Genomic DNA, 23,319 nt, shown 5'->3' with positions numbered 1-23,319 from the left:
TTTTTGGGTAAACCAGTATATCAAACGTTAACTAGTTAACAATACAACAAATGACAGATGATTCATTGTGCCATCCAGGGTTATAACCTGTTAAAATGACAAGTCCTAAGCAAGGAGATAGCGATCCCTTTCTCTTCAATGACGACCGACTTGAACGTTTTCACACTTGGCCCCAATCTGCGTGCACGCGCTACACAGCGACGTAATGTCGCTTGCTTCGTTTTAGATTCCTCGACTGTCGCGCAACGCTCAGCCACTCCGGCAGGGTTTACGGTTCTGCTCACCTTCTTTCGTGTGTTCTGTGCTCCCAGCCCTCCTGGTAGCTGCTCGCGTGCACGAGTTCCGCCGCACCGTAAAGGAGATCATCAACGTGGTGAAGGTGTGCGAGAGCACGCTAAGAAAGAGGTGAGAGCCGCCCCACGTTCTGCGTTCTCCCTGGCAGACAGCTTACGGGCGAATTACATTTGATTGCGTTCTGTTTTGTGTCCGCGGCGTCAGGCTGAACGAGTTTGAAGCGACGCCCGCCAGCCAGCTGACCATCGAGGAGTTCATGAAGGTGGACCTGGACCAGGAATGCGATCCGCCCTCCTTCACTGCTGGCCAGCGGAAGAAGAAGATGAAGCAGGTGTTTTATTAATGATAGAATACATTTAAAACCTCTGGAAAACCTTCCGCGTTTGTCACTGTAGTGTGTCCCTCCTCTCCAACCCTGCGCTCACTCCTTTTGCCCGTTCAGCTTGAGATCGAATTGGCAGAAAAGATGGAGGATGTTCAAGGTATGAACGTCATCCTCTAGTCACATTTCTACTTATGAAACGCAGAGAGCAGCTCATCAACAAAGTTTGTCAGGCTCTCAAGTTTGAATAAAGCCAGTGGAGTTTTCTTGGTTTTATCTCAACAGGTGAAATCCATTGCTACCAGGATGAGATTGAGATGGAACTCGAGAGCTGCAGGCCCAAGTTGAGAGGAATGTTCGCCTCCTACGCCAAAAGCGGTACGATGGCGGCACGCCCGGCTGTACTTGGCAGCTGTGCCGCTTCTCCACTTTAGGACCCCCTGGGGGAGGGGGCGTCCGACGCCCAAGACTGGTTCAAGGAGAAGCCAGCTGACTACTGCACGTGCCTGAAACCTTTAGCTTTGAAACTTGATTGATTGTACATATATTTAGAAAAAATACATATTCGAGGCAGAAGTTGCTTGCCAATTCGCCTTATTCACCTCAGCTGCCATATTGGTCACTCTGACGTAATGAGGGGTGCGGATGCGGAAGTGCCCGTTGCCTTCAATGTTAAAAGTTTGCTGTAAAAACACCACTTCAAGAACCAAAATAGTCAAAATAACAGGCTGAATACACTATCGGGGTTACAAACTCATCATTACCAGACTCCGAGTGTTTTTCACTGCCGTTGTTTTCGTGTTTGGAAATACATCGGAGTGAATGCAGCTGACGGCTTACTATTGCTCATTCACCCCCATGTATTTCCAAACGCGAAGACAACGGCAGTGAAAAACAATCGGACTCGAATCAACGGGCACTTCCGCATCCGCTCCCCAGACTGACCAATATGGCTGCCAGGTGAATAAGGCGAATGAGCACTTGAACATTTTATGAAACTTTGTATGTGCTATCTAACTGAGTCTGACGCACTCTATCCTCAAGCCAGATCTGGTTGTGATAAAAAGAGAAATTTATCTTCGCTAGGCCACTCTGCCCTTGCTCAGTGTTGGGCTTGCTGCTGGCTGTCAAGTTTGATGGAGGCCTGTTGCTATGTTGCCTACGTCATCCACCACCATAACTACCGTTGCTTTGAGATTTTTATCAATACCATAATGGATGTAATTATACAGACGAGACAGAAAAAAAAAAAGAATCATGATTAATACATGGCTCCATTTTTGAGATGCAATTTCAGTTGCGAGGCAAATAGATTCCCTCATTGCCAATTAACAACGACTGATTCAATCAAAAGATCCTGAATGTCAGTTTTGATTAGCTGACCTTCTCAATCTGCCTCACAATGCTCATAGATGTCATGTCTGTCTGTACCAGCAGTATGGTACACTGCTATTATTCCCGCGATTGAATGACAGGCTAACAAAGAAAGCGGTATTCCCTCCTCCTCGTCTCCCCAGATCCCCCGTGTGAAGACCAGATATCCGTGGTGTCCGACATCTCGCACGTGGACGACCTGTTGGACGAGGAGCTGAAGGCCGTGGCCCAGCACCTCAGCCTGGACCTGTGTGACCAGGGCTTCGCTGGGAAGGGGAAGGAGGACAAGGAGGAGGACCAGGAGCTCTCGCTGCGAAAAGCCCCCTCTCTGGCGTCCATCCTGGGCCCCCTGCCCACCGCGGCCACCCTGGGCCTCAGCGAGTCCCTCACCGACAGCATGGGGGAGGGGAAGGAGAACGGTGAGCTGGCATCTGAGCTGACAGATGCTCTTTTATCAAGCTAAACACACAGGACAGATTCTTCATTTTTTCCTTCATTTTGATATATCCTTCACACATTCTATCGCGCCCCCCCCCCCCCATGTGTGAACGCTCTAGTCCTCTTGACAGGGTTTGGAGATGTGATAGATGGCGGCAGGGCCTTGTGCTGCGTCTGTCCTGACAGTGGGGGATGGTGTTCATGTGAATTGGTACCTGGGGAGTGATGAAAGGATAAGATGAAAGGTGAAGTGTTTGTCATGGAGGAGGGACTTGAAGGTTTAAAATCTCCCGTTGTAAGATATTTTCAATATTTCTCCGTCAGGCTTTGCGGTCAAACTAATCCATAAGGAACAGAAATATCCTTCTGGTCACTGACCTACTATTGTCAGGGGGAATAGTTGAGGTTAGAATGAGACCAACCATTATGAGATTAAAGATGAATCACAGGCCGGAATCATACGCTTTCAAATTAATGGGAGAAAAGGTTTTTACGACATGACGTTATTCTGAGTCATCTCATCTCTTATGTCCATTTGTCTTGCAGATCTCATCCTCCGCGCTCGTGAATTGGCCGTTCTGTATTCTTCGGAAGAGGCCGTTTAATTTGCTCGCCAGAGACACATGGCTGATGCCTTACAGAAGGCCCCTGATTAGAGGAAACCTCGCCTCTCTCCGTGTTAGTGTATCTACATCTTTGTTTTTGTTTGAGGGGCTGCGCTTGCGTCCCCGTGTGTCTGCAGATGGAGGTCTGGTGGGAGCGGGCGGGCAGCGGGCTTCAGGCTCAGTTAATTGCGGTGGATTCGGGAGGGGCAGAGATCCTAGGCCTCCCCCAGCTTCAATGTTTGAAGTATTAAGTGGACAGAAGTACCTTGTCATTAGAGCAGCGTCTTTCATCTGTGTGTGTGTGCGTGTGTGTGTGCGTGCGCGTGCATGCGTGTCCATAACTTCTCTTTCTGCAGCTGCAGAAGCATCCGCAGCATCAGTCTATTTAAATAATGTAGTCCTTTCACTCGGACGGTAAAGTGTGTAATGGCATTTTCATTTACTTAAAGTTTGCTGAGGAGAAAGCCTGGCGAAAAGCAGCTGTGGTATTTTTAAGCAAGGACTGGGGCTCTGGAGTCAAACGACGACTTAAGGGAGCACCGTTCCTGTACCATTAAGGCCAGCATCGATCGCAGGCCTGGTGTTTTCACGAGGCACTTAGTTCAATCAATGACATTTGCTGTGACCTTAACTGTCTTAATAAGCACAGCCCTCTTGCACAGTTTAGCTTGTTATAGGCTGAGAATGTCAGCGAGGACCGTTTTTGAAGTGTGAAGCACTTGGGTTTTGATACACTTCAGCACTTTTTTTTGGGGGGGGGGGGGGGGAAGTGTTGATTGTGTCAACACAGCTGTCTGACACCAGATTCTCTGGGCCATTTGACAGGTGCGGAATTGATTGAAAAGCAATGTTCTGTAATTGGCTGTGTCATTCTGCTCTTCAGGACCGCAGCCTATTCAAGCAGAGTACAGCTACAGTACCACTCTGAAGACCCAAACATCTATTACCCTATCAAATCATAGAGCTAAGCAGCCGCCCGCCCGTGTGGTTGTGTGTGACTGCCTTTCGGCTACTGATGGCTCAATTGTGGTCTTAAAGGATGCTGCAACCGCTGTCTCTGCCGAGAATTCGTTCAAGGTTGAAAAGAAAAAAGACGTTTCCACGGGATCAGTTAGCGCTGAGCTACTCGGCACTGCCACCCCGACAAGCCCCCGAGGGTAGAATTACAGACGCGCCGATGGCCGCAGGCAATCTCAGCAGAGGTCAGATCACAGCTAACCTCGTCACTCACTCCCCCTCACACGCCCATCCCTAGATCATTTTGTTCATTTACACTGACTCCGCCGGCAGCTGGAGATGCCTCAGCTCCACACAGTGAGGAGGAGGGGAGGAGGAGGTGGAGGGGAGGAGGAGGAGAAGTAGGAGATGCGGGCTGCTCTGTACAGTGGCGGTACAGTAGGACTGGGGAGGACAGATGGCCGCATGGTCAGTCCCTCCCTGGAGGCCCCACACACACTGTACTGGGCATATCACGTCCCTTCAGGAGGCCTCACTAAGACCCCCCCGGCTCTGATATAGAGTGATGCAGAAATGTCAGAGAACACGCATTCCTTTCTTACCCCCTTTCCCCCGTGTGTGCGGCATGTGTGTTTCCGTAAAGCGACAGCAGCAGTATGTCCCCGGAGAGGTGTGCCGCGTCATCCATCTGTGTGACACGTCACGTGAGCGCGTCATGATTAGCCATGATCCGTCTCCCTGGCCCGAGGACGCGAGATGAGCTGGAATGTCTGGGGGCTCTCAGCCTGACTGGAGATGACAGGCAGGAGCAGGAAGTCATGTGCCTTCCCGGGGTGTGAGTCTGAGTCTGAGTTTACCCTCCTGTGTGTCAGGGCTAGAGATGGAACAGAAATACATAGCGGTACTGTGTTTTGGTTATTTGAGGTTGCCTTATAAGATGCATGATTAATTTAATGGGCTGTCGATGTTTGGGGGCACACCTGAATACTGTGGAACCTCGGAGATCCAAACACATCGGGAATCGCTGGGGTTCGGAACTGTGAAATGTTTGGAACTCTGAAAGTGATGTCAAAATACACTAAGATTACTACAGGTACATGAAATAGTCATTTCAGTTAAACTCATAATACATCAAGAAATAAATACCTTCTAGGGCATTTGAAAAATGAGAAAGGCATTCAAATTGCAATCAAATAACCAGCTATATAAGATGAACTTAATAAAAAAAATACAGTAGTCAAATGTCAAATGAAACATCTACTTGAATGAAATGAAACCCATACACCTGTTTGGTTGACCAGACTTTTGGGATCTCTGAGGTTCGGATCCCTGAGGTTCTGCTGTGTTGTGAATGTGCTTTAAACACGCTGGGGTGGTGTGAGGGCGTTCAGGTTTAAGGGAAAAGCTTGGGAATGGGTAAGGAAGCAGCCTGGAATGTTGGGCTTCCCTTCAGCAGCATTCAAGGTTAGGCTCTGGAGACGGACATGTGCTCAATATGGTGAACGAGCACACAGCCCTCCAGCATCACGATGTCTCTCGTTAGATCTCTCTCTCCCCCTCTCTCCCCCTCCCTCCCTCGCTGGCTCAGGGCAGTGGGAGAGGCATGAGGAGGAGCAGGTGCTTGAGTGGGAGGAGGGTCTGTCTCGGTGCTGTCAAGGTCGGGGAGGTCACTATTTAATGGGCCTTCCCAGGGCCTCCTGTGTCGGTGAGAACATCACACTGTAATTCCTTGTCTGCTCAGATCGGTCTTGCCGGCATCCGGGCCTGTTTTTTTTTACGGCGACCGGCTCGTTTCGAACGTGGAAACCCTTTTAAGAACGGCGCGGCACGTCGCGGGGTTCGAGCGGGAGGCGGCTTTTGATATTCGGCTCTGTGCCGTTGATGACGTCAAAGGGGGGACTGAAGTATGGATGCCGCTGAGCACGAGCAGCGCCATGTCACCGGTTGATTCATCCTTGAGATCACACACACACACTCTTGTTTCATTTCATTGTAGGGGGGGTAAGTAACAGCAGACACAAGCCCTGACGTTCTTCATTAGCTCAACCTGACAGGTTTTTTTTCTCTACCCAGTCTTTTTTGTCTCCTGAAAAAAAAAAAAAAAAAACGCTGAAATAAAATAGCGGCTCAGGGAGATCAGTGAACTCTTAATTCTCTCTCTCTCTCTCTCTCTCTCTCTCTCTCTTAATTCTCTCACTCTCTCTCTCTCTCGGTCTTCAAAAGGCTCTCTCCACCTGTTCCAGTAAGCTGCTGGGGGCACAGCTCCCGTATCGCTGAACCTCTGCAGTCCTCCAGCTCTGCCTCGACCACATCAGTCAGACGGGCCGCCCGGGACAGAGAGAGCAGTGTGTGGGAGTAGGGCTGGTGGGGGGGGGGGGGGTGCACAGCCAGGGTCGAGTTTCCTCTGAGGACTATGGAAGAATAGGATGTTTAGCTTGTGGACACACACGCACACAATGTTCTACCCTCCTCCTCTCCTCCTCCTCCTCCCTCGTTCCTTCCCTGTGTACCGGAGTGGGAGAGCTGCAGGGGAGGGGGGGGGGAGGAAAAGGCCTGAGGAATCTTGGTTCAGCTCACGGTTTCTATATGCAGCCTGGGACAAGGATATTATCTGCACAGTTGAGATGCTGCCAGAAATCCTCAGCCTAGGCCTCGGTGCTCCTCAAAGGGTGGGGGGGGGCACTGAAGTGATGTTAGGTGAGCTTTAATGAGCACAAATCTGGCCTCTAATGTGTATCGAGATGCATTTTAAGTCTAGTGAAAGTCTTAACAGGGTGAGGCCGTTTCCCTTTTATCTCTCTTTGACGGGGGCAACGTCATAGTTGGCCCGTCTCGCCCGTTTTATCGCACAAGGTTTTTCTCTTTCGTTTGTGCTTCCAAGGAACAGTAGATGTTTGCGCCATCCTAATAGTGTGTCGTGCTCCTCCTTGCTCCTCTGTAGATAACGGCAGCGTTTATCTCTACCCCCTCTCTCTCTCGCTGTCTGTCTGTGTCCCGGTGCTGCTGAGGTCTCCCAGGCTGCCTCTCCCTCTTATCTCTCCTCCCACAGTTACTACGGGGAAGTTCTAAGAGGCATGGCCCAGACAGAACGTTACCCATCAATGGAGCTTCTTAAGCGAGGCTTCTTTTTAAGAGACAATCTTCTACAGGGCCGAACTGGCTCACTAGATTGCTGCCGCAGTAAAACTCCCATCTCTCAACATTTGCCCAAGGGGTGCTGTGTGTGTGTAGGTGTGTGTGTGTGTGTGTCTGTCCTGTGCACCTGTCTGTCCTTAATTAACTAAGAAACCTGCCCGTGGATGCGTGAGTCAGATCTTTGAAGCGTGCGCCTGTGGTGAGTTAAAGAACTCCGAGGAGGCGGGTCCCTCTGATCGTGTCAAAGACCGAAACCCGACAGAAGTGAAATGGCGAGCAGCGAACCTGTCACGTATTTCCTCGCCGAGCGGGACTTTCCCTTTTCCCTTTCGCTGGCTTTGTCTAATGTCTTCAGGCAGACAGGAAAGTCACACTTCATCCCCAAATGTCTAATCAAATGGAGGAATCTGAGCGAAAAAGCTGTTTAATTGTTTGCTGAAGCCAACCCACTCAATCCCTTTGTCTCCCTTATCAAAGGTAATCATTCTTACTTTGTGAGGAACCCTTTTTTCCCCACCGTTATTTGACAGTGTGCCTTGGGATTTCAGAAGCCTCTCCTTTTGTCTCAGGGTAAAGTTGTCTGTTGTTTTTTTCCTCTTCTAATCTGGAGCCATCAAGCCAAGAGAGACGCTGTGGGGAAATGGAAATTTGTCGCTTTTATTGTTTCAGGAAAATTAAAACGGTTGTCTCCGGCATCTGAAGCTAAAGTGCCCTGCAATCTTTAAAGAATATCGTAATTGAAAAGGGACCCTGTAAGAGGTAGATGGGCTTAAATCAGAGCGAAAGCCTGCTAGTTATTCTTATCAGACTGTGGCTTTTATTATTGACTGATTAAAAACCTCCACTGAATTTCTTCCGCAGGAGCACAGGGGAGGGTGGAATGTTATGTACTGTAGGTTGGTACTTGGCTGCTTCGATTTGACTGAAAATCTGCATTGCATGATGTCACTTTCTCCTGTTAGATGGGGACACTGAGAGTGGGGAGCTGGACCTGAGCGGTATCGATGACGAGGAGATTGAGCTGGTATTTGACATCAACCGGACAACGCAACACCACCATCACAATACCCACTGGTGACAGCCTCACTGGACCGCCAGTGGAAAACAACTTGACCAAATCTAATCAAATTTATTTCAACATCCTTCTCCAATCTTCACAGTATCTGCTTAACGACCAAGAAGTTCAAGTCAAGACCGAGCTTTGGATGATACAAAACAGTGACTACTTGAAAGAGCAGAAAGGTACAATCACCTCCAATATACAGAAAAGACCTACAGCACCACCAGTGTATTCTTGTCCTAACCGGCCGAGTATTGATTGTAATTGTTCTTATAATGTCCCATTTTCTCTTTTCAGAAAAGCAGGAGAGGATAGCCAAAGAGAAGGAACTGGGGATCTACAAGGAGAGGAAGGTAAATCCCGCCAGTCTAGATGGCCCAGGCCCTGTGAGCTCCCTGGCAGCAGACACAGACACTAATCTCTGGTGTGTGACCTGCGTGCGTATCTTCCACCTAAATGGGTTTTCCTCTGGTTTGGCGTCAGGATCTTGGCAGAGCCGGGGCCCTTTGTTAGGTCTAACATCTGCTCAGTGTTTTTAACTAGATGAATTAACTGCACCGCAACAGATAGCTAATGAGGTGTGCAGGCGGTGCCCACAGCCCAATGCTGTCGCCTTAAAGAAAAAGAAGTCTTTTCAGCCGAGTCTCCGTCTGGTTCGGCATAATGAGAACTACCTTTGGTTGTGGATTATTAGAAGCGTTGTTCAAACTAGGCACAAGTCATGATGATTTTGGATAGATTTGTTAGAAGAAAAAAACTTTAACGACTTTAACCCCCGGTTTGCCCCTCGTAGCCCAAGAAACCATACAAGAAGCAGGCTCCGATCCAGGCCAACAGCGCCGACGAGGCCATCGAAAAGATGCTGGAGCGCAAGAAGATCTCCACCAAGATCAACTATGACGTCCTGCGGGACCTCAACGTCAAGCCCGACGCCAGCCCCGCCCAGCAGGAGGCCGAGCCACAGAGGGGGACGCCGCCGCCGATTAGGCGAAATCGGAACCCCGGCATCCCCCTGAGTCTGGGAAAGCCGCTGAGCACCCTGGGCAAGAGGTTAGTGGATCTCTCAATACCTCACTGTTGCTCAGGCCATTACTCACTGTCATATTTTACTATTGAGCACTTTGCTGAATAAGCGTCTAGTCAGGCAGACTGAATCGGGGTCAGGTAGAGGGTAGATGAACACTATGGACTTAAGATGATGATTACATTATTCTGATGCAATCGCAGTCAGTCCCCCCCCTCCCTCCGAGTCTCCTGTCACTAGGGGGACCAAGCCCACTTCCTGGCACGTTAAAGCAATGTTGCGGCTCTACTCAGTAATGATGAGATTGCACTTTTCCCCTCGCCCAGAATAATCGGCCGCGACAGGCAGATGCTTCCGTTTTCCGTGGAAGGGGCTCTGTGTGTGTGTGTGTGTGTGTGTGTGTGTGTGTGTGTGTGTGTGTGTGTGTGTGTGTGTGTGTGTGTGTGTGTGTGTGTGTGTGTGTGTGTGTGTGTGTGTGTGTGTGTGTGTGTGTGTGTGTGTGTGTGTGTGTGTGTGTGTGTGTGTGTGTGTGTGTGTGTGTGTGCGCGTGCGTGCGTGCGTGTGTGTGTGGACTGGGTCTCAGCACGTCTCGCTCTTTAAGCGGGATTCTTTCCCCCCTCAGATTTACCCTCTTTGACGGGAGGATTTACTCGATCTCTTCCTCTCTGGCTCACCCGCACCACGTATTGATTGCACCATGATCCGCTGTGAGCTTCCCGCAGAATTTGATGAGTTTCTTCAGCTGGATGAAAAGTAATTTGTCTATTTGCCGAGTATTGGAGGAATTGGTTTTCCATGGATTTATTTGAAACCTCTTTCAGCACGTTGTGTTTATTTTGGTAACTATCTTGCAGGTGTACAAATTCCAAAACCCACCATATAGTGAGTGAGGGCACATCATGTCTGCTTTGGGTCAGTAGAACTGAAGGCATCGCGTGTCATTTTGCTGATCCCTCCTCGGAACCCAACTCTTAAATCTGTGAAAACCTTGATCTCAAGCGTATGGGTGAGCCCAGTGTAAATATTAAAGATGTCTGCACACTGCCCCAACCAATGCCAACCAACATGAACGTTGAATTGGTGTGCCATGTTTGTCGATGACTGTTGGAGTTGGTTGGATGGATTTTGCAGCTGTATTTTAAACTTCCAACAATCTAATACAGCCAACTTTAGAATGCTGGGAGTTGGGAGCTGGTTGGCATTCCTTGGGGCCGGTTGCAGACACCTTAATAGAATGGACTAACAGCTATTGTTAACCTTTGGCTACTCTTGGGTATAGTCAGTGTGAAAAAATGCTTCCTTGGGAAGCAGACAAAGACAGTCACTACAGGTCCCACCGTGTTATTCTGGAATTTTCTGTCATTGTTCACAAGGAGGGCTTCATAGACATCAGCAAGCTATGGATAGCCCTGATTTTTAAGAATGGACATTCTCTCCTGAACTCTCTTGTCTCTTCAATATTTAAAATACATTCACATTGCGTCAATGAATCATTCATGTACATCAGTTATTGAATCATTCATTGTACACTTTAAACACTTGTTTTGTTCCTGAATGCAACAGTGCTGGCGAGGAGGCAGCTTTTAAAGCTTGTGTAGAGTGAGAGAGAGCTGAACTTTGCAGCTCAGTTTTGCCCGCTCAACAAAAAAGTATTTCCCCCATAGCGCAGCGCGCCATCAACTATTTCTAGGAGCACCTCTCTGTAACAATATGGTAATGCTGCGGCATCTCCTCCCCGGCAGTGCCAAGCAAATTGTGGCATTTGAATAAAGACACGCAGCCTCAACCGTTGGCCGCAGAAAGGATTCATTCACTGGCGGAGGAGCAGGCGAGACCGTTACTCCAGGCCTGAAAAGGTTTGCTGTTTGGTTATTTAAAAGTGGGGACATGGTGTCAGGGAGATGTATGAAAGCGGAGGAGAAGGCTGTTTGACAGTAAATCCAGTGTGCCTTGTTACAGGCCCCGCCGACGGCCACACTGCGGCATTGTGCTCCCCTCTCCCCCAGCCCCGGCCTGCCAGCCACCCCCCCACTCCACCGTAGACACGGGCCCGTGCGCGGTCTCAGGCCTGCTTTGTACACAAGAACCCCCCCCCCCCCACACACCCCTCCGTAGTCACGGTTATGTTGTCCTCCAGGGAAGGGCTCTCTGCTGCCCCCCTCATACCCCCCGGCCCTCACCCGGTCAGAGAGGCCTGGCCTTTTACTTTTACAGGAGCCCCCTGGTCCTCCCTCCCTCCCACCTTCCTCCAACCTTCTCCATGCCTCCCCAGCCAGCTGCCAAACAGGGCCTCCCTGTTCCCCCCTTCCTTACTGGAGGATGGAAAAGCACTCTTCCAGAAATAGCCCAGATAATTGCCCTCCAGTGTTTTTTTTCCTCTTCCTCCCTCCCCTCCTCTCCTCCTTCATCTGTTCCCCTCTTCTCTCATTCAAAGCTGTTTTTCTTTCTTCTCTCTTTTAAAGAGCTTTTCTCATTCCAGATTTTTTTAGGGGAAATTCTTGACTGCATATTTCACCAGCGGAGTGTGGTGGAAATGGTTTCGGTCTGCGTGTGAGTTTCGCGAATGTGAACCTGACCCCGAAAGTTGCTGTGGAAACCTCTGCTTTAGCGCTCTTGGGTTCATGGAGTTTCTGGCGGCGGGCGCGACTGCCAAGGCGTTCCTAGACGGCTATGCCCTGTAGGACAGCTATGCCCTGTAGGACGGCTATGCCCTGTAGAGCAGGTGTCAGAACAGAGATCAACTGTGTGCTACCTCACATCGTGAGCGGTGTTATACTGTAGTTTCTGTACCCCGGTGAAGAGATTATTCCTCCCAGTAATCTTGCCAGCTGCATTAAGAGTGTAGACTTCCCCTGCGGTGTGCAGCCCCGCCCTGTCCTCCCTCCAGAGTGCAATCCGTGTGTGACTGTACCAGACCACTAAGCGTTTCCTCGGCCTGCAAGTGCTCAGTTCTCACAGGAACTAGCTGGGAGCCCGGGGCCCCCGTCTACAGCTGGGCATCTAACACCTGCTCTACAAGGCGTCTCGGAAAGCCTGGGCAGTACCACCTAAAATTTCAATTGCAAAGGAATCGTTAACGTTAAGGAATCGTTAAGAATTATTAATTTAGATTCTGCTTATCGGTTCCTAAGATAACTTCACTTGCGCTAGTTTCAGTTAGTACTAATTGGTTAGTCGAGGTCAATTTTATTTTTATTTTATTTTTTTTATTTATGAAATTGTTTTCACATTTCCAGGAACATGCATGGAGCAAAAAAAGACAAAAACAAAGAAAGAACAAAAAACAAACATGAGGTCATGGGATTCATCAAAAAAATTAAAACAAAATTGTCAAATTTAAACTATACCGTAACAGGTTGTTCACACACCACTTATTTAGCCACTGAAATATCTGTCTCAGCTAAATAAACACACCATTTTCCCCACCGTCTTTCTCCCAGCTCTTTCTGGAGCCGTATGGAGTGGGTCATCTGCTCTAGAAGGTGTAGGTGTTTAACAATACTGATAAAAAGGCCAGCAGTAGGACCGTTTCTCTGCAGCCAGTTCTTTGTAACAGCCTTTTTACTTGCTACCAACAATATCTTCAAGAGGTAAGTATCATTTTTACTTAGTCCATCAGGGATGTGTCCAAGATAAAGACATGTAAACGTTATGCAAATACTAGTCTCGCATAGCCAGACCTTTCTGCAATAGGGGGGGAAAAACACAGTATTTCTTTAAACCAATCACAGTCGTCTGGCAGAGCCAGCCCCAGACGCATTCTCTCGGCCGAATCAGATTAATTTGCATCGCCAGACTCGCCACTGATTGGGCAGTGTGACAACGAATGACAAGGTTTATTGCCAAAAACCTACATCCGTTGAGTCAGACTATGCAAATACTAAAACCCAAGACTTTTGAAATAATTGTTGCCATTTCATTCCAAAAGGCCCGAATAGAAGGACAAGACCAGAAAATATGGGCATGGCCAACCATGGTTTCCCCACACTCCCTCCAGCAAACCAGTTGAGTACCAGTCTGTTTAGACTTCTGTTTAGGAGTGATGAAAAAGCGAATCAGGTCGAAGTCTCTCCAAGTCAGGGAGTTGGTGGAGGTCGTCAGCGTCTTCCAGGCCTCCAGCCACATATCCTCAGTTATTTCCATGTCCAGTTCTTTTTCCCATCTTTGTTTCACATAATCTGTAGTGTCCTTGTTCAATGATGTGATGCCACGATATAACTTACTTATAAGTCCTTTAGTGTTTCCTGAATTATAAGCATCAACAAATACTTCAATGACAGTTGGTAGCTGTTTTGTTTGCGCGCTGAGCGCATGCGTGCTGGAGCAAGTGGGGAAGCTGTATTTCGTTTCTAAAGACGTTTCTAAAGATCATATTACAGAGGCATGTGAAAACCACAACAAGCTCTCGCTCTATGTAAGCACAACTAGCGATTCATAACTACAGATTGATGAAAACCGTTTCGCGGCAGAAAATAGATTTTTTGGAAGCTGCATCCTCAGTGCCCCATCCGCCGCCATTACATGGATATACTTGGCTCGCGCTGGATTTTAAATTTCTTCTACAGGCCTCCGAATTACACCAAAGTTATCTCGGTGAGTCAAACGTCTTATAATATGCCGTAAATAAGGTCCAGGTTGTCAAAAACGAACATTATCCTTTAAGGATAACTCCATAGTCCATTTGCATTACCATTTGGCTTCATAAAATGGGTTACACCAGCATAAAAGAGGTCTCAACTGGACTGATAAATAATAATCCTTTAAAGATGGGAGGGCCTTGCCCCCTCTCTCCCCCGGCAACTGAAGAGTAGAAAACCTCACCCTTGGTCTCTTTCTATCCCAAATGAATCGTGAAATATGCTTATTCCATTCTCTAAATTGTTTTGGAGGGATTTCTCCTGGAAGCGATAAGAAAAGATATAATAATCTAGGGAGAATATTCATCTTAACTGTTCTGATTCTGCCGCCAAAGTCGAGAGGGAGCAAGCTCCACCCCCTGAGGTCATCTTTTTTTTTTTTGCTAATACAGAGGTAGTTGATATCAAATAATCATGACAGATCCTTAGGTAGACCTACTCCCAGGTACTTGATGTGGGATGAGTACCAGTTAAAATCGTACTTTGCAGTAAGTTCTGGCGTAGGGGTGTAATTAAATGTCATAACCTGAGTCTTATGTACATTAAGGACATACCCTGAATATACTCCATACGCCTCCAACATTTTCATTAATAGGGCCAGGCCAGATTCCGGATCCCTAATCGTGACCAGAACATCGTCCGCGTACAGATTTACCTTATACTCTATCCCTCCTATAGATATACCCTTTAATGCCGTCTCCTGCCGTATTGCTTGGGCCAGGGGTTCAATGAATAAATTGAAGAGACTAGGACTGGCAGGGCAGCCCTGTCTGCTGCCACGCTGCAGAGCTATGGGATTAGAAAGGCTACCATTAACCTTTATTCTCGCAGTAGGAGAGGAGTAGAGTGCCCGAATGCAATGTATAAAAGCTTCACTAAAACCAAATCTGTCCATTACTAAATATAGAAAGTCCCACCTCACCAAATCAAAAGCCTTTTCAGCATCTAAACTGAGAACAATAGAGCTAACCTTTTCCTTATTAATCTGCTCAATAACATGTAGGGCTGTCCTTATATTGTCTTGAGTTTGTCTATTTTTTATGAACCCCGTTTGGTCCTCATCTATGAGGAGAGGCATTGCGGCTTCCATCCTCCTTGTCAAAATGGTGGTATAAAGTTTATAGTCCACGTTTAAAACACTGATGGGCCTATATCCTTTACAGTCCATCCTATATTTTCCTTCATTGGGGATAACTGATATAAAAGCCTCTCTCCATGAAGGGGGAGGGAGCCCTCCTTTAAAATGTAATTAAAACAGGTCTCCAGCAAAGGAAGCAGGTGCTCTCTCATGGATTTGTACCACTCAAGGGGGAACCCATCGGTACCAGGTGACTTGTTAGCGTTCAGGCCTGAGATAGCTCTATCTATTTCCTCCTTTGTTATTGGTGAAACAAGCTTATCATTAATTTCTCCATGTCGAGGTCAATTGTGAAAAATTAATATGCCATTTTAATTTTGTTATTCTGTAATATAAGCATGTGACCTGTTTTGACCCCGCCTCTCAAAGAACCGGAAATGAAAAGCAGAATCGAAATCAGAATCGTTAAAATCCAAATGATGCACCGACCCTACCCCCCTCCCACCCCCTCAGCACCACACACCAGCAGCCTGCCCACGCGAGGTGGCAGGCGTTCAGTCAGAGACCGAGGAGGCCGTAGGCTGGGGAGCGAGGACATCCCTTTCTCTCCAGTACATCCTGTGTCGCTAGCGGGCGGCTTTCTCTCTCTGCTTGGCTTCATCAAACGGCCGTCTACGGCCAAACCTTTGTCTAACCCCTTCCACTGTAACTAATGGCTCAATGAAGAGCGGAATTTAGACAAGGGTTCTGAAGTGGGCTGCTTGGAATACATCCCAGCCTCTCTCTGTCCTGAAGCCCAGGAAATGGTGCCAGGGCCTGTTCATATAGGCTGAATAGGTTTGATATCAGTTTTGAGGTCCGCGGTTCTGCAATCTGAGGCCGTCAGAGATTTGCGTTTGGCAGAGGCACTTTGGTAGCAGAGCCTTTCTCATCACGATTGTAGAGAGCTGCCCTGCGGTGTCCTCGCCGCGACTGTGCACCTCGACAAAGCAGCCTGCCATCTTCTCGTCAACGTTCAGACAGTGCGTCTCACGCGGCGCGCGGTTATTTGCCGAGTCTTTTTTCCCCCGTTCCCGATCCCAAAGGGAAATGACTCCTTGAGTGACAGCCTTTCACTGTCGGCGGCGGCACATCATGCTTTGGCATTGCTTGTCACATGCTGACATCTCAAAATTCTGATGTGCGACGGGATCCAGCGTGTGGAGGAACAAGCCGTTAACTCAAGTTGCGTGCTCCGATAACCCTCACGTAGGCCTGGTCGTCCAGATGCAGATCAGACACGCTTCTACACACCAGCCTCGCCGTTTCCCCTTCTGGCTCTCTCTTGTGGACTGACTTTCTGGATCCTGCTCCTCTCAAGTCAGTCTGTTCTCTCTCTGCTCTCTGTGATTCCTTCACTCCCATCCCCCCAGCCACGGCCAGTTGTCAGCCACTGGCTAAACTGCCTCTCCCTCAATCGCCTTTTCGGCTCAGGCTTAGTCTCATTGGCAGTAAGCTGATTAGAAACGTGCCGCTAAGCCCGGCAGAGACGGGTAGTCAAACAGAGCGGGAGAGCACTGGCGTAGAGGGAGAGCCGGAGTGTTTGAGAGAGAAGGGGGGCGGGGGGGTTGTAGTAGAGAGGAGAGTGCGGTAGTCCCAACTGCGGCGGTGTCTCCTGCCTGACCTCCCCAGGAGGCGGAGCGGGCGGCGGCATGCTGAGGGGTGGGGGGGGCACCTGTGTGGAGAACACCACATATGGCCCCATTGTTTTTGGGGGGGGGGCTGATTTATACATTGTCACATGGTGCGCTAAAGGAGCCACTCCCCACTGACGTAAACAATCGTCTGGGGGAAGAGCGCTCCGCAGGAGACCTGCCGTCAGGACAACAACCCCCGGACAACCCTTTGACCTTTGAACCGCAGGCTTGTTCTCTCTGGCCGCCTGCAGATGTGAGGAGCTGGGAGGAGGGAGTAGACATTGGACGGACTATAAGTATCAATGGAGCATTTTTCCGTTAGGGAGGATTAAAAGTGATCCGTGTTTAATCAGGATGAAGCAGCTTTATTTGTTAGGTGGAGCCACAGTGTTACAGATACGACACAGGAGGATAGACGCTCTTTATCTTTACTTGAACATCTGTGTCCGTGAACAGAAGCCTCCGACAGCAGCTCTATTCCTGCTTCCTCAGAGCCCTCCCCGAAGACCGCGGATAGTGTGTTGCTCTGTAGACCCACGGGTCAGTCTCTAAACACTATGCTCGACTAGAGTCCAGATTTCTTCAATAAAAGTGGGTGGAAACAAAAAAGAGAGATAAAAAAAAAAACTGCATTGCAGAATCAATCCAACGTCTTTAGGGCGGTCCTTCATAATGGGGCGGTGAATGTTTTGTTTTGTTTTGATTCTGCACTCCAGTTTGTTTGGAGGACATCATTTCTGGTAAGGTGGGTCTTTCACCCTGTTAGAGATGTAGGGAGTGGGTCTGATTGGTAGCATTGGTTTTCGGCGCTGTTCTAGAGACGATTTTCAATGGAGATGTCTCCAGACATTGGGGAGGCAGAGTTCTGGAAAGTGAGACTAGTTCCTCTGACAACCCGACTGTGTCGAGGCTTTAGTTCCTGATGGTGTGCTGTTCCATTATTCTTGATGGTGTGTGCGTGTGTGTGTTTGTGCGTGTGTGAGGGCGTGCGAGTGTGTGTGTGAGAGCTGTGTCTTCGCCTGCCTCACTCCCATGGGGTCCAAGTTGTAAGAGGAGAGCTAACTCTGAGACGAAGGCCGGTCTCTCTCTACCCGCTCTCTCACGCCTCTGCACACAGCATCCACCCACGCCACTGTCAGAGCAAGCTGGCACGCCTCATTTTCACTGACAAGCAGGCTTTTGTAGCACAAGTCGGCTCCTAAATCCGCGTTCGCGACAGCCAATTAGGGGGCTGTTTGTCGTAGATGAAAGTGGGGGCGCCTCGCGGCGTGGCGTCTGATGCTGCGGTCCCCTGGTCAGAGGGGCTGGCTGAAGAGTGTTGTTGGCGGTGGCGGCGGTACAGTAGCAGTGACACGGCCTCTCCCAGCGTCTGATCCTCCCAGCCTGCGGGGGGGGCTGCAGTGTGATCCTCCCCCCGCCGTCAGCAGCATGGTGCCAGACGAGACGCAGCAACACCAGCCAACCCCCCCCTGCCAGCCTGGGGGTGCTGACAGAGAGGTGTCATCAGCTTGCAGCAGCTCTGATGTCTGGGACTGTTCGACTGACTGTCTTTCTGTCTGGGACTGTTTGACTGACTGACTGACTGACTGACTGACTGACTGGCTGTTTTTCTGTCTCTGTCTGTCTTTCTGTCTTGGACTGTCTGTCTCTCTGTCTGTCTTTCTGTCTGGGACTGTTTGACTGACTCGTCTGACTGGTCCCTCAGACTGCTACTGTTGCTGGGAAGACCCTGGGAACAGGAATGCAAGACCAGTGATCAGCGACATGTCCCAGTCAGATCTGCTTAAAAGCCAGGTCAAAACTCCCCTGGAGCGTCGGCATTAGCTGGGCTCCGTCTAAAAAGCCTCCCTGTGGTCAAGCGCTGCGTCCGCCTATCTAGTCTCACAGCCGGACTCAGCCCCTCAGTCCTGAACAGTCCAAAATACGGGCCCCTCGTCGACGTACATGACCCAGGAGCATGTTCAGCGGTTGTTTGTTTGTTTGTGTTTGCGAGCGGAACGCTCCGGTTGGATGTGAGCGGTGTCAGCGGTGCCATGTGGCGCTGGAGGAGAGGGAACAATCACGCCTCCTCCTCCTGCCTGGCCCCACGAGCTCCTCCCGCTGCCAAGAGCTGCCCTGTCCCAGAATGCACTGCAGGGCGAATGGACCGCACACAGGCAGAACCCTGCCAAACGAGGAGGCTGGGAGGTGTGTGTGTGTGTGTGTGTGTGTTTGTGTTTGTGTTCTGGGAAAGCTAGCGTGGGCACCACATATTGTGTGTGTGTGTGGCTTTATGATTATGTGTGATTTGATGGAGGGGGTGGGGGGCTTTGCCTCGGATATTCATGTCTGGTCTGGAAAATTGAGTTTGAGGTCCTGATTACTATCATTATTTATTTATGTCAGTTTTCCTCATATAACTAATTTCATTCAGATGCAATTTGCATGTTATTATTACCGTCATGTTCAACCCTCCCTCTCACAACATTGAATAGAACGGTGCCTATGAGAAAATGGCTGCACTGGAACTGTTGTCCGGCTCCGTGTTTGAGTCGGGGAGTGGAGACTGAAGACAGGCAGGCAGACGTGGATGTGCCTGGTCAGGGAGCCTGGCGGTGACCGGGCCTGGCCGGCCTTGAGCTGTCCGCGGAGGCCGGGCGTAGCGGCCAAGCTTGACGCTCCTCTTTAACGAGCTCTGGCAAAAGGGAGCCGGGGCGCCATGCTCGCGGGGCACCTCCCAACCTCCTCCTCCTCCTCCGCCTCCTCTGAGCCCTGGTGAAGCAGACTAATTAAAAGCGGTCTCGCTCCCCACTCTTATCAGAGTGAGTAAAGCACTGACTATACAGTAAGCCTCCAGAAGGGAGGGGGGGGGGGTTCTCCCTCATCAGGGTGGGCAGGGGAGACAGGAGACATGCTAATCTAAACCTCCGGAGACCTGCCTCGGGAATTACTGCTGGTGCTAGTGGATCCCCCCCCCCGTCTGTCACTCTGGGAATGATGCTGTTAAAAACCAGGAGACGTGTATACAGACGCGTCTTACTGCTGTTCAGTGTTCTGTGAGTCAGTGGCCCCGTTCATGACGCATCAACGGCCTCTCTGTCTTGCAGGTTACAGCCCTTCATCTCAGGACAAGCTCCGAAGAAGCTGGCTCTGGACCAGGTAAGCTGTCAGAACCCTCTCTATCCCTCACACCCACACTCACGCGCGCTGCACACACACACACACACACACACACCCACCATAGACACACACCAAACAGAGACCCTATTTAGCCACTTCGCAGTGCCAGTACAATGACAATACATTGAGACAAGCCCCACATTTCTATGTACTAGCCATGGCATTCTGTCCACTAGTGTTGACTTTCTCCAACACTAGCCGCTCCCACACGGCAGACTGCAGAAACTGCTTTCCCAGCAAGCTCACTAATGGGAGCAGAATGTTGCCGTATCCCACTGGGTTTTTCTGATGCACTCAGGCGATTGGGGCTGGGAACCTCTCTCTCTCTCCCCCCTCTCTCTCTCCCCCCTCTCTCTTTCTCACCCCTCTCTCTCTCTGTCCCCTCTCTCTCTCATGTGGTGTTGGCAGCCATGAATGGAATCTCACAGCACAGGCTCCAGCAACCAGGAAGAAAACATTGCCACGAGGGGCCAGGTCAACAAGGCCTGTTGCTAAGCAACCCCACCTCCCCCTTGGGAACCGGAGCAAAATGGCTGCTCCGATTGGCTGGGAGTTGAGTTTGCATGGAATTAGTGTTACGTAATGTTGTCTTTCAGTTCTGCGAGAAGCAGGGGAGAAAGGTGGTGTGTGCTCTGCCACTGCTCGGCAGTCTCTAGGTCCCTCTCTCTCTTTTGTATTTACAACGTTGGTCTCCTAAATGTGAACTCTTATTCTAAAACGCCCGTGGCGAACAGACTACCGTCTCAGCAATTAACGCCCGCATGATATCAAGGCTCAGAGATGTCAAACCTGTCTTGATATGACCAGAGGCCTCATCTCACACTCTTATATACTACACCCTTCAGGCTGGCTTTCCCTCCCTAGAACTCCTTATCGGCATGCATGGATCCTCTGACCTCGCCGGTTAAACAGTGGTCACCCTCTAATTAGTTCAGAGAACAGTTAATTGCATTATTTTCTGTCCTGCTTTCATGATTTATAATCGGCGTGAGCTCCGGCTCCAGTAATGAGGAGCCATTTCCAGCCCAGTGATGCTGGGCTCAGCAGGGTGGCCATTGAGAGAGAGAGAGCGAGAGAGAGAGCGAGAGAGAGAGCGAGCGAGAGAGAGAGAGAGCGAGAGAGAGAGAGAGAGCGAGAGAGAGAGCGAGAGAGAGGGAGAGAGAGAGAGAGAGAGCCCAGCGGCGTCTGTCATGCAGCTGCACAGTCGTCCCTGGCGGGCGTCGGGGCAGGGATTCCTCCCCGCAGATCCCTCCGCGCGCACAGATACAGCTCTCCCCGATGAACAGCGTGGCTCACCCCCTCTCCCATAAGCACCGGCCACCGCCGCCGGCGTCACACCTACACGTGTCAGGACTCGGAGCGTGACTCCCTCTGTTCCTGTCCCTTGTCCCCCCTCCCCCAGCTCACCGACGGCAACCCCCTGCCGGTGCCCTGCGAGACGCCCCGCGCCTTGCTGGTGGAGAGCGGGCCCGTGGTGTACGACGACGCCGCCGACGAGGAAGAGGAGGACGAGGAGGAGGCCTGCGTCAGCGCCATGGAGATGCTGGGTGGCAACGGTCAGTAGTAGACTCCCTAGTCCAAAACAACCTCAGAGGAAGTTATTACTATAAAGAACTGGAAGATGTGGAGGAATTGCTGCTCGGAGCGTTTACGTGATGCTTTTGCCTTTCTCTGTCTTTGCAGAGTATGGATGTGACGGGGACTATGACGACTGATCGCACCTCAGTGTCTCTGCAGTCTTCTCAACTCTCGACCACTAACTCGCCGAACCCCCACATCCCATTTGGAGAGAGAGACTGGTTTGTGACTTGGGGCGGAGTGGGGGGGGGGTCTCACAGACTGGAACATGGGAAGAGGAGGATGGAGATGATGATACGTACCTCTGCTCTCCTCGCGCTGCCTGCTGGGAGTTGTAGTGGGGGTGTTGGGGGTGCTGTAGCATTAATAAGGTTGCCAGAATAAGGTTGTCAGAAAATCTTTGCGTAACACTAACCATATGTACTCTACTGCTGCACTTCAAATGGCAAAGCCTGGAGTATCAGTACTCTGTTATAGCCTGGTAATCTCACTACAAACCTGTCTCAGTTATCACTCAAGAGTCCCAGTCAGTCACCTAAGGACGAGGTCTGTTGAAAATAGCCCTCACAGCATGTGTTAGATGACAGGTATCAGTTGAATCAGTATTAAATATATCTCATTTATGTGGCAGCGAAAAGGAGGTAAGCTGCTGGATGACGCCAAAGTATTGCCTTGGAATACCAAACCATCATGAATGTATCCCCAGGATAAGTGGACGAGGTGTAGCATCAGATAATGATATTTAGTCGTTTCTGTCAAGATTTGATTGAACAGAGTTGTTGGCATTTTTTTTCGGCTTGGCTACTGTTACAGATTATTTCATAATGGCATAGATCAGTATTCTGTCAGTGATAAATGATATCTATAAAGCGGGGTTGTATTGACTATGAATAATTGATGGCATACTATGCAATGTTAGCCATTCCAAATGAATTAATTGCCACCTGGATTTGTTTTGTAATTTAGCCTGTTTTTATTTTTGGTAGATGAACTGGTGGAGTTGTCAGTATTCACTGATCCCACTGTATTTAAGGAGGAGATGGAGTGGCTAACCATAGCCTCCTCCCTCCACCCTGCTGCTGCTGTTGTACATAATGTATGTTAGTGTTCAGAAATGTCGTTAGCATTTGCTGCCACAGTAAAGTTCCCACTAATGGACAATCTTTGTTTTACTCTTTTTTTCCCCACTTGGAACTTTGATGTAAAACCGCAACCAGGAGGATGAACTGTGTGTCAGGGGCTGAACCAGTGGTACAGTGTGGAGATACATCAGGCTGGAATGACCCATTTATATCTTATTTCCTACCAGAGGCTTTTATAGCCGAAGAGTGTTGGGTTTTCAGGGCTATCTCATATCTCTCGCTGTGTGAAGAGCTGGCACTCGGAGGAGAAGGGCCTGTGTGTGCTCGCCCACACACACACACACTAAAACGGGTGTAATCTGACACAGCATCCCTGCCTGGCCAGTCACAGAGGGGTGTTACCGCACCTATCATCACACCCCCACCATCCTCCTACCCCTTTAATCACTGGATGATGCTAACCTTGAGGTGGGGCGGGGGGGGGGGTTACTGTAAGGCTCCATTGTGTGAGGAGAGATTGCATTGCACCATATTGGCCTCCAAAGCCAAGAAAGTAATAGTGTAATAGTGTATTCTTCCCCCCCAAAAAAATGTTGTGGTTGAGTTTGAGGACTTGGATCCGGTACTTCATGGATTTATGACTCGATAAAATAGCCCTGTCAGGTCCTCTCAGCAAATCAGTTATAAGGTTTATATCCGGCATCGACCCTACTCCTTTTATGTTGAGGCTGCCCAAAATCACACGGCTTTGACAGATTTTTCATGTTTTTGGCACCTCTATTGCATGCTCGGGGTAAAAGGTTTTTATCAGTAGGCTGTGTTTGTGACCTCATATCAGTGCCACAGGCAGAGGCCCTGCGTTCTATAAGGTAAAGTAGATCTTCAGAGAGGGAGGAGAGG

The 23,319-nt window shown here is 49.6% G+C and overlaps 1 protein-coding gene across 1 annotated transcript in view; it reads left to right on the top strand.

The window, feature by feature from the left end:
• brf1a (BRF1 general transcription factor IIIB subunit a) overlaps nucleotides 1–22,438 on the top strand; it is a 34,560-nt gene extending 12,122 nt beyond the window's left edge. The window contains exons 8-19 of the mRNA XM_084438234.1: nucleotides 312–405; nucleotides 499–625; nucleotides 737–776; nucleotides 902–994; nucleotides 2,134–2,409; nucleotides 8,088–8,149; nucleotides 8,286–8,367; nucleotides 8,483–8,538; nucleotides 8,979–9,235; nucleotides 19,687–19,738; nucleotides 21,162–21,315; nucleotides 21,443–22,438. Of these exons, the coding sequence (XP_084294360.1) occupies nucleotides 312–405; nucleotides 499–625; nucleotides 737–776; nucleotides 902–994; nucleotides 2,134–2,409; nucleotides 8,088–8,149; nucleotides 8,286–8,367; nucleotides 8,483–8,538; nucleotides 8,979–9,235; nucleotides 19,687–19,738; nucleotides 21,162–21,315; nucleotides 21,443–21,474 (1,325 nt within the window). The 3' untranslated portion in view covers nucleotides 21,475–22,438. The remainder of the gene's footprint in view (nucleotides 1–311; nucleotides 406–498; nucleotides 626–736; nucleotides 777–901; nucleotides 995–2,133; nucleotides 2,410–8,087; nucleotides 8,150–8,285; nucleotides 8,368–8,482; nucleotides 8,539–8,978; nucleotides 9,236–19,686; nucleotides 19,739–21,161; nucleotides 21,316–21,442) is intronic.
• The last annotated feature ends 881 nt before the right edge of the window (nucleotides 22,439–23,319 follow it).

Source organism: Borostomias antarcticus (genome assembly GCF_949987555.1).
Source record: "Borostomias antarcticus genome assembly, chromosome: 5".
In the NCBI taxonomy this organism is placed as follows: Eukaryota; Metazoa; Chordata; class Actinopteri; order Stomiiformes; family Stomiidae; genus Borostomias; species Borostomias antarcticus.
This window is presented reverse-complemented; position numbering and strand designations above follow the sequence as displayed.